At 42.8% G+C, this 14,265-nt stretch overlaps 2 protein-coding genes across 2 annotated transcripts; one reads left to right on the forward strand and one right to left on the reverse strand.

The window, feature by feature from the left end:
• Positions 1–4,447: 4,447 nt before the first annotated feature.
• Positions 4,448–9,475, forward strand: LOC109247936 (uncharacterized). The gene is made up of 5 exons (XM_053898220.1): positions 4,448–4,587; positions 6,178–6,239; positions 6,352–6,459; positions 7,020–7,478; positions 8,330–9,475. Exons 1-5 carry the CDS (start codon positions 4,448–4,450, stop codon positions 8,584–8,586), a joined length of 1,026 nt encoding a protein of 341 aa, XP_053754195.1. The 3' UTR covers positions 8,587–9,475.
• A 1,990-nt stretch (positions 9,476–11,465) lies between these two features.
• LOC109247937 (olfactory receptor-like protein OLF4) lies at positions 11,466–12,461 on the reverse strand. The gene has a single exon (XM_019417209.2). The coding sequence runs from the start codon at positions 12,459–12,461 to the stop codon at positions 11,466–11,468; it is 996 nt and encodes a 331-aa protein (XP_019272754.2).
• Between the last annotated feature and the right edge of the window lie 1,804 nt (positions 12,462–14,265).

Raw genomic sequence — 14,265 nt, forward strand, 5'->3', positions numbered from 1 at the left:
CTTTATTCCATTGAATATTATTTCCTACTTTGTCAAAAATTAGTTGGCCATGCATTTGTGGGTCCATTTCTGGGTTCTCTATTCTGTTCCATTGATCTATGTGTCTGTGTTTGTGCCAGTACCATACTGTCTTGATGATTTCAGCTTTGTTATACAGCTTGAAGTCCAGAATTGTGAAGTCTCCAGCTCTGATTTTCTTTTTCACAATTGCTTTGGCTATTTGTGGTCGTTTCTGGTTGCATGCAAATTTTAGAATTGTTTGTTCTAGCTCCGTGAAGAATGCTGGTGTTATTTTGATAGCACTTGCATTGAATGTATACATTGTTTTCGGTACTATCAACATTTTAACAATATTTTCCAATCCATGAACATGGAATATTTTATACTTTTGTGTCTTCTTCAATTTCTTTCATAAGCTTACTATAGTTTTCAGTGTACAGTTTTTTTGTACCTCTTTATTAAGTTTATTCCTAGGTATTTTATGGGTTTTGGTGCAATTGTAAATAGGGTTCATTTCTTAATTTCTTTTTCTGTTGCTTCATTATTGGTGCATAGAATTGCAACCGATTTCTATATGTTAATTTTTATATCCTGCATCTTTGCTGACTTCATGCATCAGTTCTAGCAATTTTTGGTGGAACTTTTCAGGTTTTCCACGTAGAGTATCATGCCATCAACGAAGAGTGAAAGTTTGACTTCTTCCTTGCCAATCTGGATGCCTCTTATTTATTTTTGTTGTCTGATTGCCGAGGCTAGGACTTCCAACACTATGTTGAACAAACGTGATGAGAGTAGACATCCCTGTCCTGTTCCTGACCTTAGGTAGAGAACTCTAACTTTTTCCCCATTGAGGGTGATATTAGTTCTGGGTCTTTCGTACATGGCCTTTATGATCTTGAGGTGTGTTCCTTCTATCCTTACTTTCTTGAGGGTTTTTATCAGCATCTATTGAGAGGATCATGTGGCTCTTATCCTTTTATTAATGTGGTGTATCACATTGATTGATTTTAGGATACCGAACCACCCAAAGAGCCCAGGAATATCCCACTTGATTGTGGTGAATAATTCTTTTAACGTGTAGTTGGATTTGGTTTGCTACTATCTTGTTGATAATTTTGTACCCATGTTCATCAGAAAGATTAGTCTGTAATTCTCCATTTTAGTGGGGTCTTTCTCTAGTTTTAGAATCAAGGTAATGCTGACTTCAGAGAATGAAGTTGGAAGTCTTCCTTCCATTTCTATTTTTTTTGACACAGCTTCAAAAGAATAAGTATTACCTCTTCTTCAGATGTTGGTAGAATTCTCCTGGGAAGCCATCTGGTCCTGGAAATGTCTTTTTCACTCAGAAGCCTGAAAGTCCACTTTGCGTGGTAGAAATGGTGCTTGGTGGTATCTGGTCATCTGTCCGAATTTAATATCTGAGCATGAGGTGTCCCTTAAGTTTCATTCTGTCAGGATGCTTCTAGTTCTCAAACACTGGGGCAGTGGTTCTCAGCCAGAAATGCATTTTCCCCTGAAGATACCTGTCAAAGTCTGAAGGGAAGTTGCCAAACACATACAAGGAAAAGGGAAGCACCCCAAAATATTACTATCCTGCCACAAATGTCAACCACAAAAGATAGAAACCCAAATAGACCATCATTTCTCCAACTTCAATGTGCCTGTGAATCCACACAGATCCCACTACAAATGCAGAATCTGATAACATATCCTGAGTGGCCCAGAGAATCTGCATTTCTACAAGTTCCTAGGTGATATAGGTAGGACACTATCGTATGTGGAACGCTCTGATTAGCAAGGAGGCGGTCCTGTGTTAGAGATAAGTGTAGGTCACTTTAAGTCTTCTGCACTGAATATTGTCATTGCATGGTGTGATTTTGAAGGAATACAGTATTTGCTCATTCATTAAGCTGCATAAATTCTGTGTTTATTGCTTTTGTAAGTGATCAAAATAATATACTTAGAGAAAAATACTTTGTAGTGGGCAGAATACAACACTCCAAATATGCCCACCTCCAAATCCCCAGTACCTTTAAAATATTTTTTATAGCAAAGAAGGATTTAGGTGGCAAATTGAACAGGACTGCTAGTCAGCTGCCATTGAGATAAAAATATTAGTTGTGATTATCCACGTAAGCCTAAGGTAATCCTGACGGTCCCCCAATTGTTAAGGAAGGAGACAAAAGAGTTGGTGTCAGAAAGACTTTGAAAATGCTACCCTGCTGGCCCTGAAGGTGGAGGAAGAGGTGGCCAGCCACAGAGACTGCAATAGATTCTCCCCTGAGCCTCCAGAAGGAACTGAACCCTGCAGACTTCTTGCTATTAGCCCTGAGACTCCTTCCAAGCCTCTGACTCCAGAAGTGTAAGAGCCTGTATGTGTTTGTTTCAAGCAGCTGGTGTGGGGATATTTTACAGCAGCAATAGGAATCTCATATGAACATAGTAAAATTATTTGAGACAACCAACTTTAAGCCTCTCAATTCACTCATTAGCTTCCCTTGCTCAAGGGCAATTTACAGTTTAACAACCCACAATACGAGGTAAGCGATGAACCATGGGAATCTACCCCCAAAACCAAGAGCACACTTTACACACTGTATGAGAGCCAATTTGACAATAAATTATATTTTAAAAACCCCACAATATGTAGAAAAAAAATTAAAACAATTTGGAGATATTCTGCCCAGCAGGTGGTAGAGTGAATTCCTATGGGCATAAATGTGAGTGTGGTCTGACTATAATGTCTTTGAGGCAACAAGATAGGAAAGAAACTCATGATCAAAATTAGGGTCACTGACATCTTTTTTATCCATTCATCAGTCAATGGACATTTGGGTTCCTTCCATAGTTTGGCTATTGTTGATAGTGCTGCTATAAACATTGGGGTTCAGGTGCCCTTTAACGGATAAAGAATATGTGATATATCCCTACAATGGAATATTAGTCAGCCATCAAAAAGAATGAGATCTTTTTGCAACAATGTGGATGGAACTCGATGGTATTATATTCAGTGAAATAAGTCAGTCAGAGAAAGACAAATGTCATGGTTTTGCTCATATGTGGAATTTAAGAAACAAAACAGGTGAACACAGGGGAATGGAAGGAAAAATAAAATAAAAACAGAGAGAGGCAAACCTTAAGAGACTCTTAAATAAAGAGAACAAATTCAGGGATGCTGGAGAGGAGGTGTGTGTGGGGGGGGGGATGGGCTAAATGGGTGAAGGGCATTAAGGAGGGCACTTGGGAAGAACACTGGGTGTCAAGGTAAGCGATGAATCACTGGGCCTATGCCTAAAACCCATAGTAAACTGTATGTGAACTAACTTTAATTTAAATACATAAATTTAAAAACAAAAATTAAGTTCACCCATTGTAATTTAAAGTTTTGTGTCTTTATCTCTGCTTCTTTTTATTTTAGGCTGATTCAACCATTCGTTCTTTTCAGTACTATCCTCTCCAACTTTCTCTCAAGTCTTTCAACATAAAGATGAAATCATAAATCATCTGTGTGTGTACACATTATAAGAAAGAAAAATGTGTGCAAACACACACACACACACACACACATAAGACACAACCACTACACTTGAATGGTTTCCTTGGAGTAAAAAATGTATATCCATGCATTTCATTCTTTCCTTACATTTCATTGGAAGTTATGTTGAGCATCCACTCTGCCTTCAGAAATAAGGAAAGAGAGGCTTAGGGAGTTTAAAATTTTAAGAACTACCTCACAAAGCAGTTAAAACTTAAATTATACACAAATGGAAACTTGCACTATGTGCTATGAATTTTCGTGTAGCTCGTTTAATTCATCCAACTGTACCCTTTAAATATGTGGTGTGTTGTGTGTAATTATACTCTGGTGATTTAATTAAATGGGCACATATCTATGGTACAGGCTGAGGGTTGGATAGAGAGCACAAATAGATGACTCTCCTTACAGGTTTGGGAGAGAGCCCTTCCACCAGGGAAAGAAAACCAATGTTACATACGGGTGTAGGAACACTGGGATTCAATGCAAAGAATTCACATGATAATTCATTTTATTTAGCAATAGAAGAATACCCTGCACATAGAAATGTAGTAATAAGACCATAAATTGGCTGAGACAGTAGAGCACTACAACCACACACAGCATCAGGGATGAGCCCTAGAAACACAACAGAGAGATTCGTACCAGACCACAGATGCATGAGGAGCCCAGCAGAGATTAGAAATGCTTCCCAGAGCTCCTGGGTGGCTCAGTCCCTTAAACGTCTGACTTCGGCTCAGATCATCATCTCACGGCTTGAGGGTTCAAGCCCTGTATCAGGCTCTGTGCTGACAGCTCAGAGCCTGGAGCCTGCTTCAGATTCTGTGTCTCTGCCTCTCCCCCACTTGCGCTCTGTCTCTCTGTCTCTCAAAAATAAATAAATGTTAAAAAGAAAAAGAAAGGTTTCCCGACATGATGCCATTTGATGCTAAAGCTATCATCGATGAGGAGAACAAAAGCAAGAGAAATGTAGCTAAACATCAGTGTCCTTACAACTTGCAGCCCACTGACAAGTCCCTGAGTCACCTCCAGGAACTCGAGGCTGCGTTAATGTTGGTGTTTTACTAGACACGAAAAGCAACCTTATCTTGACAAGAACCAAACCTCCATGGCCCCGTAAACCTCACTTTCAGCATAAAGGAATTCCTTAGAAACGTGCTATCTCTACTCCCCTCCTCCATAAACTTAAAAGTATATGATCAGTCATTCTTTACAATCCCAGTGTAGCTCTTTCTGCCCATGGGTCCTATCTCCAAGCTCTAATAAACGCACCTTTTTGCATCATAAAAAGTCTCAAGAATTCTTTCTTCACCATTGTGCTCAGCATCCCCACATCATTATGATATCCCGTTTGATAAGAACAGCCTGTTTGTTATACAGCAACACCTGGCTGACACAATCACCCCAGCAAACAGACTTGAGGTGATCAGACATGTGCTGCTTTTTATTTGTGGCATATGGTCCGACAATTGAGGAGAGTGGTTGTCATCCTTCTGTGGTTTAAGTCTATTTCTCGTGACTTGATGAACAAGTGACTATATGTAGGCTCCCCTCAAGGTAACGGGGAGAGTTTGTAGGACATGCACGTTTGTGCAGAAGACCTGGGGACCCTGAACCACATGCCAGCAGGACATACAGCTCTCATATGAAGCATCCTCTGGTCATGCAGGTGGGAGAGATTTCAGAGCAAGACAGAGGTACAAAATGGATGGGGCTGATACTGTTCCTTTGCCAACCCTTAGCATTTGTGACAAAAATTAAGAAAAGCGAGTTATTTTATGTATAATACCAGGAAGTGTCATATTAACAGGTAGCACTGGAAGCTCTCAAGTAGAAATAGGAAGAAAATTCCATGATAAAGCATAGAAGACACTGAGCAATCCTTCACCTCAAAAACTAAGTCCCTTCAGCTGTGGACACAAATGTTCTATGCCTCAATAAGTAGATGCACAGGATCAACTGTTGAAAGAAAGAAAGAAAGAAAAAGAAAGAAAGAAAGAAAGAAAGAAAGAAAGAAAGAAAGAAAGAAAGAAAAGAAAAGAAAGAAAAAGAAAGGAAGGAAGAAAGAAAGAAAGAGATAAAAAAGGAAGAAAAAAAGAAAAAAGAAAGAAAAAAAGAAAGAAAAAAAAGAAAGAAACTTGTGTAGTAACAGACAGTGTTTTGAAATTTTGCCTCCTCGTATTTATGGTCGTCCTGACACTAAGAATATATCCGGTTGATCTACTTATTTAAGTTTGTCTTTCCATGTAGACTCCACTGGGAGATATATTATGCTGAACAAGTTTTGTCTTGGGCTATGGTAGGCTTCCTGGACACCGCACTGAATAACAGGGAAAAAACAGGAGACCGATTAGGAAATACAGGAGCATGTTTTTTAGAGTAAGTGCCTGACATTAAGCTCTTGATTATAATGTAAATGCCTGAAATTAAGCTTTGGATTTCTGGGACATCCATTTGAAAACAACCATGTTGAACAAACATACTGTCAGGTGTATGACACAATTACCAAATTAGCACTCGGACCGCCCCAGCCAGGAAGTTCCTGTTGACAAAGCCCTGGGTAACTAATGTAACTGCCCTTGAGTGACCTTGCTTTTCCCCTTCAGCTGCTGAAATCTGCTCCTATAAAACTGTCCAATAAGGTGTGAACCCGCAACCCCCAGCCACTCTGGCATGGTCCTCAATAAAGCCAGATCCCTCAGCGGTGCTCCCAGTGTCTGTCAATCCCTGTCTCCCTTTCTCAGACCTCTCCAAATGGCCTTTGGTCATCCCATGTGCCGTCCGGGATCTGTGAGTAAGAGGCATTGCTTTTTTAGAGTTCTCTGATGGTGGTGCCGAGGTGTGTCTTCTGATGACAATAAGAACCCGAGGGCCAGTGAGTCACAGCATAAGCTCTGGGAATGTCCACAAGCACATGGGCACGGGTGAGTGCCGGGGCTTTCCTAGCCAGAGCATTGTGGTGTCAATAGCCAGAGGCTTAAAGGGAACACTGTTAGAGTCCACGTCATCAGTAGGAATGCTTAGGTTGTGATGTAAAAAGATTGACAGACACAAGGTGAAAACTTTGGTTTGTATGTTCATCTACAATAAAATTATGGAGAGGGCTTGTAAGGGTTAAATTGTAAACCACAGGGCCCCATGAAGTGGAAACTTTACTGCGGGCTCCCCCAGAGCGGTGTCTGTCAAATGCTCGGATTACCCAATATCAAGCATTGCTACTCGACCAGTACGTTTTTGTGTCCCCACAACCTTAAACCCAGCCACTTTGCTGCCCGAAGGACAGAATCCCCCTCTGTACTCTTGCCCAGAAACCTTGGCAGCGATCTCCTCCCTCCGCTCTGATCTTACGGACGTTCCCTTACAGGACCCTGATATCAGCATGTTTTCAGACAGCAGTAGTTTTGTATTTCAAGGGCAAAGGTGAGCCGGCGCTGCGGTGACGACAGACTGTGAAATTTTATGGCAACAGACCCTTCCCCCCCAGCCCAATGCGCAGAGCTCATCGCACTAACAAAAGCCCTAAAACTCGGAAGAAACAAATCAGTTAACATTCATACGGACAGCCGCTGTGCTTTTGCAACCGCGCATGTACACGGATCCCTTTATCAAGAGCGCGGTCTCCTCACAGCAGAAGGCAAGGCTATCAAAAATAAAGCTGAAATTTTAGATCTTCTAGCAGCCATCTGGGAACCTGCACGGCTGGCAATCATTCACTGCCCAGGACATCAAAAAGGCAACTCCCTACAGGCAGTCGGAAACCGCCTGGCTCATGCAGCAGCCCGAGAAGCTGTCCTAACTAAAAGTGAAAGTGCCTTGGAGCTACCGATCTTGACCGAGCCCTTGCTTCCACCGGACCCAATTACACTCCTAAAGATTTGGAGTGGATTTCCAGAGAAGGGGGGAAGTAAGATGCCGGGACAAAAGTGGTTTCAGGATCCTGAAGGTAAGATACTCTTACCCGCGGCACTCGGGCGGCCCATGGTGGGTCAGCTCCACCAAGGGACTCATCTGGGAAAAACGAGGATGGCGGAATTAGTGCAGAGAAAGTTCAGGGCGCAAGGGCTGGGAAAAGAGATCGAAGAGGTGGTTGAAAGATGTGTAAGCTGCGCCCAAGTAAATCAGGGTGCAAATAGGAAGGTTTCAGAAGCTAAAGAGATAGAGGAATTGAGCCAGGCCGCTTTTGGGAAGTAGATTTTACTGAGATTAAACCAGGGAAATACGGATATAAATATTTGCTTGTTTTTGTAGACACCTTCTCCGGGTGGGTCGAGGCGTTCCCCACTAAATCAGAAACGGCTCAGGCGACAGTTAAGAAATTATTAAATGAAATAATTCTTAGATTCGGGCTGCCTCTGAGCACAGGATCAGACAATGGCCCAGCCTTCACGACGCAGGTGTCCCAGGGTCTAGCCCAGGCATCGGGAATAGATTGGAAATTACATTGTACATATAGACCCCTGGGCTCAGGTCAAGTAGAAAGGATGACACGGACCCTAAAAGAGACCTTAACCAAATTGTCCCTTGAGACAGGCGAAAATTGGGTTGATGTCCTGCCTTTTGCCCTTTTGCGAGCGTGTTGTACTCCATTTGTCAAGGGATTTTCCCCTTATGAAATTTTATTCGGCAGACCTCCACCTATCCTGCCGAGGCTAGGAGACAACGTAATGGAACAGTTGGAAGGGGACCATTTGCTGGCTTCGCTCATGGCCCTGCAACACGTACAAAAGGAAATAACCAGGGCCTTGAGAGAAGCCTTCGCTCATCCTCCTGTTCTTCCCTACCCCTTTCAACCAGGAGACTTAGTCTGGGTCAAAAGGCACGAGCCTAAAACCCTGGAGCCGCGCTGGAAAGGACCACACACCGTGATTCGGACTACACCCATGGCCGTGAAGATAGACGGTGTCCGAACCTGGATTCATCACTCTCAGGTCAAGAAAAATTGCGTGAAGGCGGGAACAACCCAGACTGATACAGAACCAGATAACAAACAGCAAAGGAAGGTTCAAAGGCACCCAGAGGATCCTTTAAAGCTAAGACTGATGCGGGCATAATAATAATTTTCTGGGTTTGTATGGTGTTAAGTGTGGGGGACTGTATGAAATTGCATCCCCTATCTTTTTGGCCATACCAATGGGAACTCGGGGACACTGTCACGGGGAAGGTGATAGCATCTAATACCTCTTCCACTGTGCCTTGTTTTTTCTGTTTGATTTATGCGACTTGGTGGGGGACTCATGGGGGACTTTAGTTACTAATTATAAACAGCCAACGGGCTTTGCTCCTCCGGTCCCCGAAAACCCCTATATGGTTGCCTATGGATATGGACACAGGGATCAAGAACAAAAATTGGCTAACATACCAGGGTTATACAGTTGGCCTGCAAATAGAAAGGTCGAATGTGAAGGAAAAGGCCAATACCATTGTGCAAAATGGGGTTGTGAAACGCTGGCCCCCTGGCTGGCAGGACAGGGCCATGACCCCTTAATCACCCTCCTTAGAACTCCAGATCCCAAATGTAAGACTCGAGGAAAATGTAACCCAACAAAAATATGTTTAAAAAAGGTTTCTAGTCCCAGTACCTTTTCCTCTTCCTGGGACACTGGACACACTTGGGGTCTCAGGATGTATGCTCCAGGAGTTGACAAGGGCATTTCCTTTACTATACAAAGGGTTAAAAGAAAAACTCCACCCAATCCGGTAGGGCCAAACAAGGATATGATTTTACAACCCCCACTCTTTCCGACTGTCCCTTCCCAACCTACCCTGCAATCGGGTGTCCCCACAAAGTCGGAATTACCAACTACAGGTCATATCCAGAACCTGCTCTCCCCTGAGACGCATTGGCTGGATGGAGTAGATTCTACGTATGCTTGGCTAAATTCATCTCACGCCGAGACTGTACAAGATTGTTGGCTGTGTTTAAACCCTAAACCCCCATATTACGCGAGAGTGGCTACAAACACTAGCATTGGACAAGACACAGAAAAGCATGTCGTGAAATTGCTAAATCCAAGCACGACATTGTGCCCTTGGGGTTCACGACCAGTTTTAACCCTAGGAGACCTCCAAGGGCAGGATTGGTGTATAGCGTCCCAAGAATATAATTGGCAGAGCTCGCCTTACAAAAACTCTTGTGCGGAAGTGTATATTCCAACTAGTTCAGATACTGCTAGCGCCCAAAATATAGCATACCGAGCCCTTCCTGGAGCCTGGTTTGCTTGCTCATCAGGAATTACCCCCTGCATTGCAGCCTCATACCTCGGGGTCGGCACCCAAGAGATTTGTATCTTAGTTCATATTCTCCCACAAATATACCTATATAGCCAAGAAGCAGGGAAAGAGCACTTACGTCTATTCGAAGGACGTTCCAGGGTAAAAAGGGCAGCACCAGTCCTCATTCCACTCCTAGTGGGACTGGGAATTGTGGGATCCACAGCTATTGGAACTGCTGGACTCATTGTGGGGGACCGAAATTACAAAACTGTAAGCAAGCAAGTGGACCGAGACCTAGGCTGCTTGGAAACTTCAATTTCTCGGCTGGAACACCAAGTAGACTCTTCAGCCGAAGTTGTATTACAAAACAGAAGAGGACTTGATTTACTCTTCATGAAGGAAGAGGGCCGAGGTTGTATTACAAAACAGAAGAGGACTTGATTTACTCTTCATGAAGGAAGGGGGCCTCTGCGTGGCCCTCGGAGAAACGTGCTGTGTTTATGCGAACAATTCTGGAGTAATCCGAGACACTCTCAGTTTGGTCAGGGATAATCTTAGGACCAGGGAGGCCAGCAATAATTGGTATCAGACTTTACTCTCTTGGTCCCCCTGGCTCACATCACTGCTCACCGCCACAGCTGGGCCACTGCTATTGTTACTTCTCGGGTTAACTATTGCCCCGTGCATTATCAATTGGTTAGTAAACTGTGTCAAGAGGCGAGTTAGTGAAGTAAAAATTATGATGATTAGGTCCAATTATGTCCCTTTAGTTCCTAATGATGAATCAAGGGATGGATTCATCGACAAGAAAAGGGGGAAATGTAAGGGTTAAATTGTAGTGTAGGGCTAACGCTTAGCTTGAAAAATAACAGCTCTGTTCTGACACTGAAGGTCAAAAGATAACACCTTGCTTTTACTCTTGTAAATTAGGCTTTACCAACGAAGGAAACAAAAGTTCAAAGAAAAGAGCATCAAAGGCAAGGTCAAGGAGATCCACTGGTTGCAACTTCGAGGCAGAAAGTCTAAAATAAACACCTCATTAGGCAACTGTTTCTAACTCATCTGGCAACTGTTTCTAACTCATCTGGCAACTGTTTCTCTGTTCTGTTCCCAGGTAATGATAAAACGATGTGATCGGCTTTAAAAACTCTGTATCCAGGCTGTTCGAGGTCGCACTCTTATCAAGAGTGTTGGTCCGGATCGGTCGGCCTTGCCTCTCATTGTAATAAACTTTGTTGTGACTGTCACTGGTGCCCGTAGCATTCTGTTTCAGGAGTCGTGTGGATACAACAGGCTTAGGGGCCAAGTGTAGCTTTTTTCCATATGAAGACTATAACTCATGATTATGTTCTTGGAAAATCTAGGGGAGATTTACTTCTCGTGGGATAAGCCATTTGAAAAAAATTTTATTTTAAGATATCCAACTTGTCCCATTAGATGCAGAAATTTCCAGGCATTTGTGTTCTAAGGCTGCGGAAAACACTGGGGATGTATGAAAATGGACAAAGGGGAAACTGTATGTCAGACAGAGAAGAAGCTTGATAAAGTGAGTTCCTTAAGTGTATAGAGAAGTTGAAAGCAAACAAGTGGAAATTCTAGGAGAAAAACAGAAGGAGCAGATTCTCCTGCCAAAGTCTATTCAAGGAAGAGCAGTTCTTGGTTCTGAGGCTCTGCCCTGCAATCATGCACACATCTCCAACCCCAAGACAGTTGGCCATTACATCACTTGAACCCCAACAATTCTTCTCAGAGCACTCTTTATGTCTTTGTTCCTCAGGCTGTAGATGAAGGGGTTCAGCATGGGCGTGACCACCGTGTACATCACCGAGGCTGTGGCACTTGAGTGGGAGCTCTGGGTAGCAGCAGAGCTGAGGTACACGCCGAGCATCGTACAGTAAAATAAACACACGACCGACAGGTGAGACGCACAGGTGGAAAACGTTTTATACTTGCCCTTAGCTGATGCAATCCCACGTATAGAGGAAACTATCTTGGAATAAGAGTAAAGGATCCCAGCAAAAGGACCACCACCCAGCAGGACAGCTGCAAGATACATCACCACGTTATTAAGAAAGGTGTCAGAACAGGCAAGCTGGAGCATCTCATTGAGTTCACAAAAAAAGTGGGGGATATGCAAGTGTGTACAGAAGGATAGCCGCAACATCATTAAACTTTGTAACAGGGAATTCAGGATGCACATGATCCAGGACACCAGAACCAGCAGCCCACAGAGCCGGGGGTTCATGATGACCATGTAGTGCAGGGGGTGACAGATGGCCACAAACCTGTCATAGGCCATCACACTCAGGAGGAAGACGTCCAGTACAGCAAAGAGAATGAGAAAATAAATCTGTGTGATGCAGTCCTCATAAGTTATGACTTTGCTCTGAGTCTGGATGTTCACCAGCATCTTCGGAATCGTGGTGGAGGTGAAGCAAATATCTACAAAGGACAGGTTGGCGAGGAAGAAGTACATGGGTGTGTGGAGGTTGGGGTCTGTGCTGATGGCCAAAATTATGAGCAGGTTTCCAAACACAGTGATCAGGTACATGGAGAGGAAAAGCCCAAATATGAGGGGCTGCAGTTCTGGTCTCTCTGAAAACCCCAGGAGAAGAAATTCTGAAATTCGTGTTTTGTTGCTCAGTTCCATGTGGTGGAGGTGGCTTCTTGGAAAGAAGGAAATAACGTGAGTACATTTCACACAAACTTTCATTACTCACAGAATTGAAATAGTACTTTTATAGTTTGGAGTGCAGAAATTCATTTTAATATGTTGTATGTGGATATGGTCCCCTTCAGGAATGCACTCGGACATATCTGATATGTTCTGTGTGGTTTTTTTTTCAATCAGCTTCTTTCCTAAGGAATCATATTTTACAGTTTTACTAAGAAGTTCTTCAAGAATTTCAGGAATATACACTGAGTGCTGACCATGTGTCAGGCACTATCTAAGGAATGAGCATAATGTGTTAAAGAAAAAAAGTCCTACAATGATAGAGAAAAAATATAAGCATATAAGAGAATTGTATAACTTTTTAGATGGTGAGGGGTGCATATGTGCATAGCACATGAAGAAAAGAAAAACAGGCATAAAGCAGAGCAAATAGGGCATTCTATTTTTGTGGGTATTTGGGCATATTCTGCAACAAGGTGATATTGGAACACAGACCTTGATAGGAAAGAGAGGTAGATGTGGGATTATGGGGGAAATGTGTGCCCAGCAGACAGAATGCAGGTCGGTGCAGAGGCCCTGAGGAAGGTACTTGTTTCAAATGTTCAAGTCAAAAAGCAAAGCCAGCGCTGCAAGGGGAATGAGCCTGGGGGACACTGAGGACAGATGCTGTCACACATGTGATGACAGAAGTAGTCTCTCTGCTACAACTGTGACCTCAGGGCACAGGGCCGTTCTTGTCCACACTACCTCTCCCTCTGTATTCATCGTGCTGCAAAGACATCCCATGAACTGACACAGATCTCCATCTTGGTGCCTGCTCTTGACTGAGTTCTGGCCCCTGTATTGTGTCACCTTGAGATTAGGAGTCCTGGCCCCTGTTGTGAGGACTGCTCACCCTCTACAAGTCACACAAACACACAGGACACCGTGGTCTTCTGGGTTGTGTAATCCCCGTCTTTACTGCCCATGCCATCCAGGTTATGCTGGGAATGGATACAACCCAAATAGACCAGACCAGCGAAATTTCCCCTGAAAAATGTAGAAATGGCTCCTGGAAATGTTAATTCCTAAGCCTCCCATGAACAAATGAAGGTGAAGCTCCATGTTGGGATGGCCATCTCCTGTTGTGTATTTCACAAACTTAAATATATACATATGCTATGTCTGGGATGCAGCAAAGGCCGTCATAAGAGGAAAATATATAGCAATCCAGGCCTTCCTAAAGAAGGAAGAAAGAGCTCAGATACACAACCTAACCTTATGCTTTAAGGAGCTGGAAAAAGAACAGCAAATAAAACCCAAAACCAGTAGAAGACAGGAAATAATAAAGATTAGAGCAGAAATTAATGCTATCGAAACCAAAAAAAAAAAAAAACAGTAGAACAGATCAATGAAACCAGAAGCTGGTTCTGTGAAATAATTAACAAAACTGATAAACCTCTAGCCAGTTTGATCAAGAAGAAAAAGGAAAGGACCCAAATAAATAAAATCAAGAATGAAAGAGGAAACATCACAACCAACACAACAGAAATAAAAACAATAATAAGAGAATATTATGAGCAATTATATGCCAATAAAACAGGTAATGTGGAATAAATGGACAAATTCCTAGAAACATATACACTACCAAAACTGAAACAGGAAGAAATAGAAAATTTGAACAGACCCCATAACCAGTAAGGAAATCGAATTAGTAATAAAAAATCTGCCAAAAAACAAGAGTCCAGGGCCAGATGGCCTGCCAGGCAAATTCTACCAAATATTTAAGGAAGAGTTAACACCTATTCTGTTGAAACTGTTCCAAAAAAAAAAAAAAAAAATAGAAATGGAAGGAAAACTTCCA

Source organism: Panthera pardus, unplaced genomic scaffold (genome assembly GCF_024362965.1).
Source record: "Panthera pardus isolate Hobbes unplaced genomic scaffold, ASM2436296v1 HiC_scaffold_8, whole genome shotgun sequence".
Taxonomy (NCBI): Eukaryota; Metazoa; Chordata; class Mammalia; order Carnivora; family Felidae; genus Panthera; species Panthera pardus.

Excerpts from the sequence above, each read along its gene's own strand:
- LOC109247936 (XM_053898220.1), top strand. The coding sequence starts at position 4,448 with ATGATGCCATTTGATGCTAAAGCTATCATCGATGAGGAGAACAAAAGC. Across the intron at positions 6,460-7,019 it reads CCACAAGCACATGGGCACGG|CCCAATGCGCAGAGCTCATC; the intron begins GTGAGTGCCGGG and ends CTTCCCCCCCAG. Across the intron at positions 7,479-8,329 it reads GTGGTTTCAGGATCCTGAAG|GAGACTTAGTCTGGGTCAAA; the intron begins GTAAGATACTCT and ends CCTTTCAACCAG.
- LOC109247937 (XM_019417209.2), bottom strand. The coding sequence starts at position 12,461 with ATGAAAGTTTGTGTGAAATGTACTCACGTTATTTCCTTCTTTCCAAGA.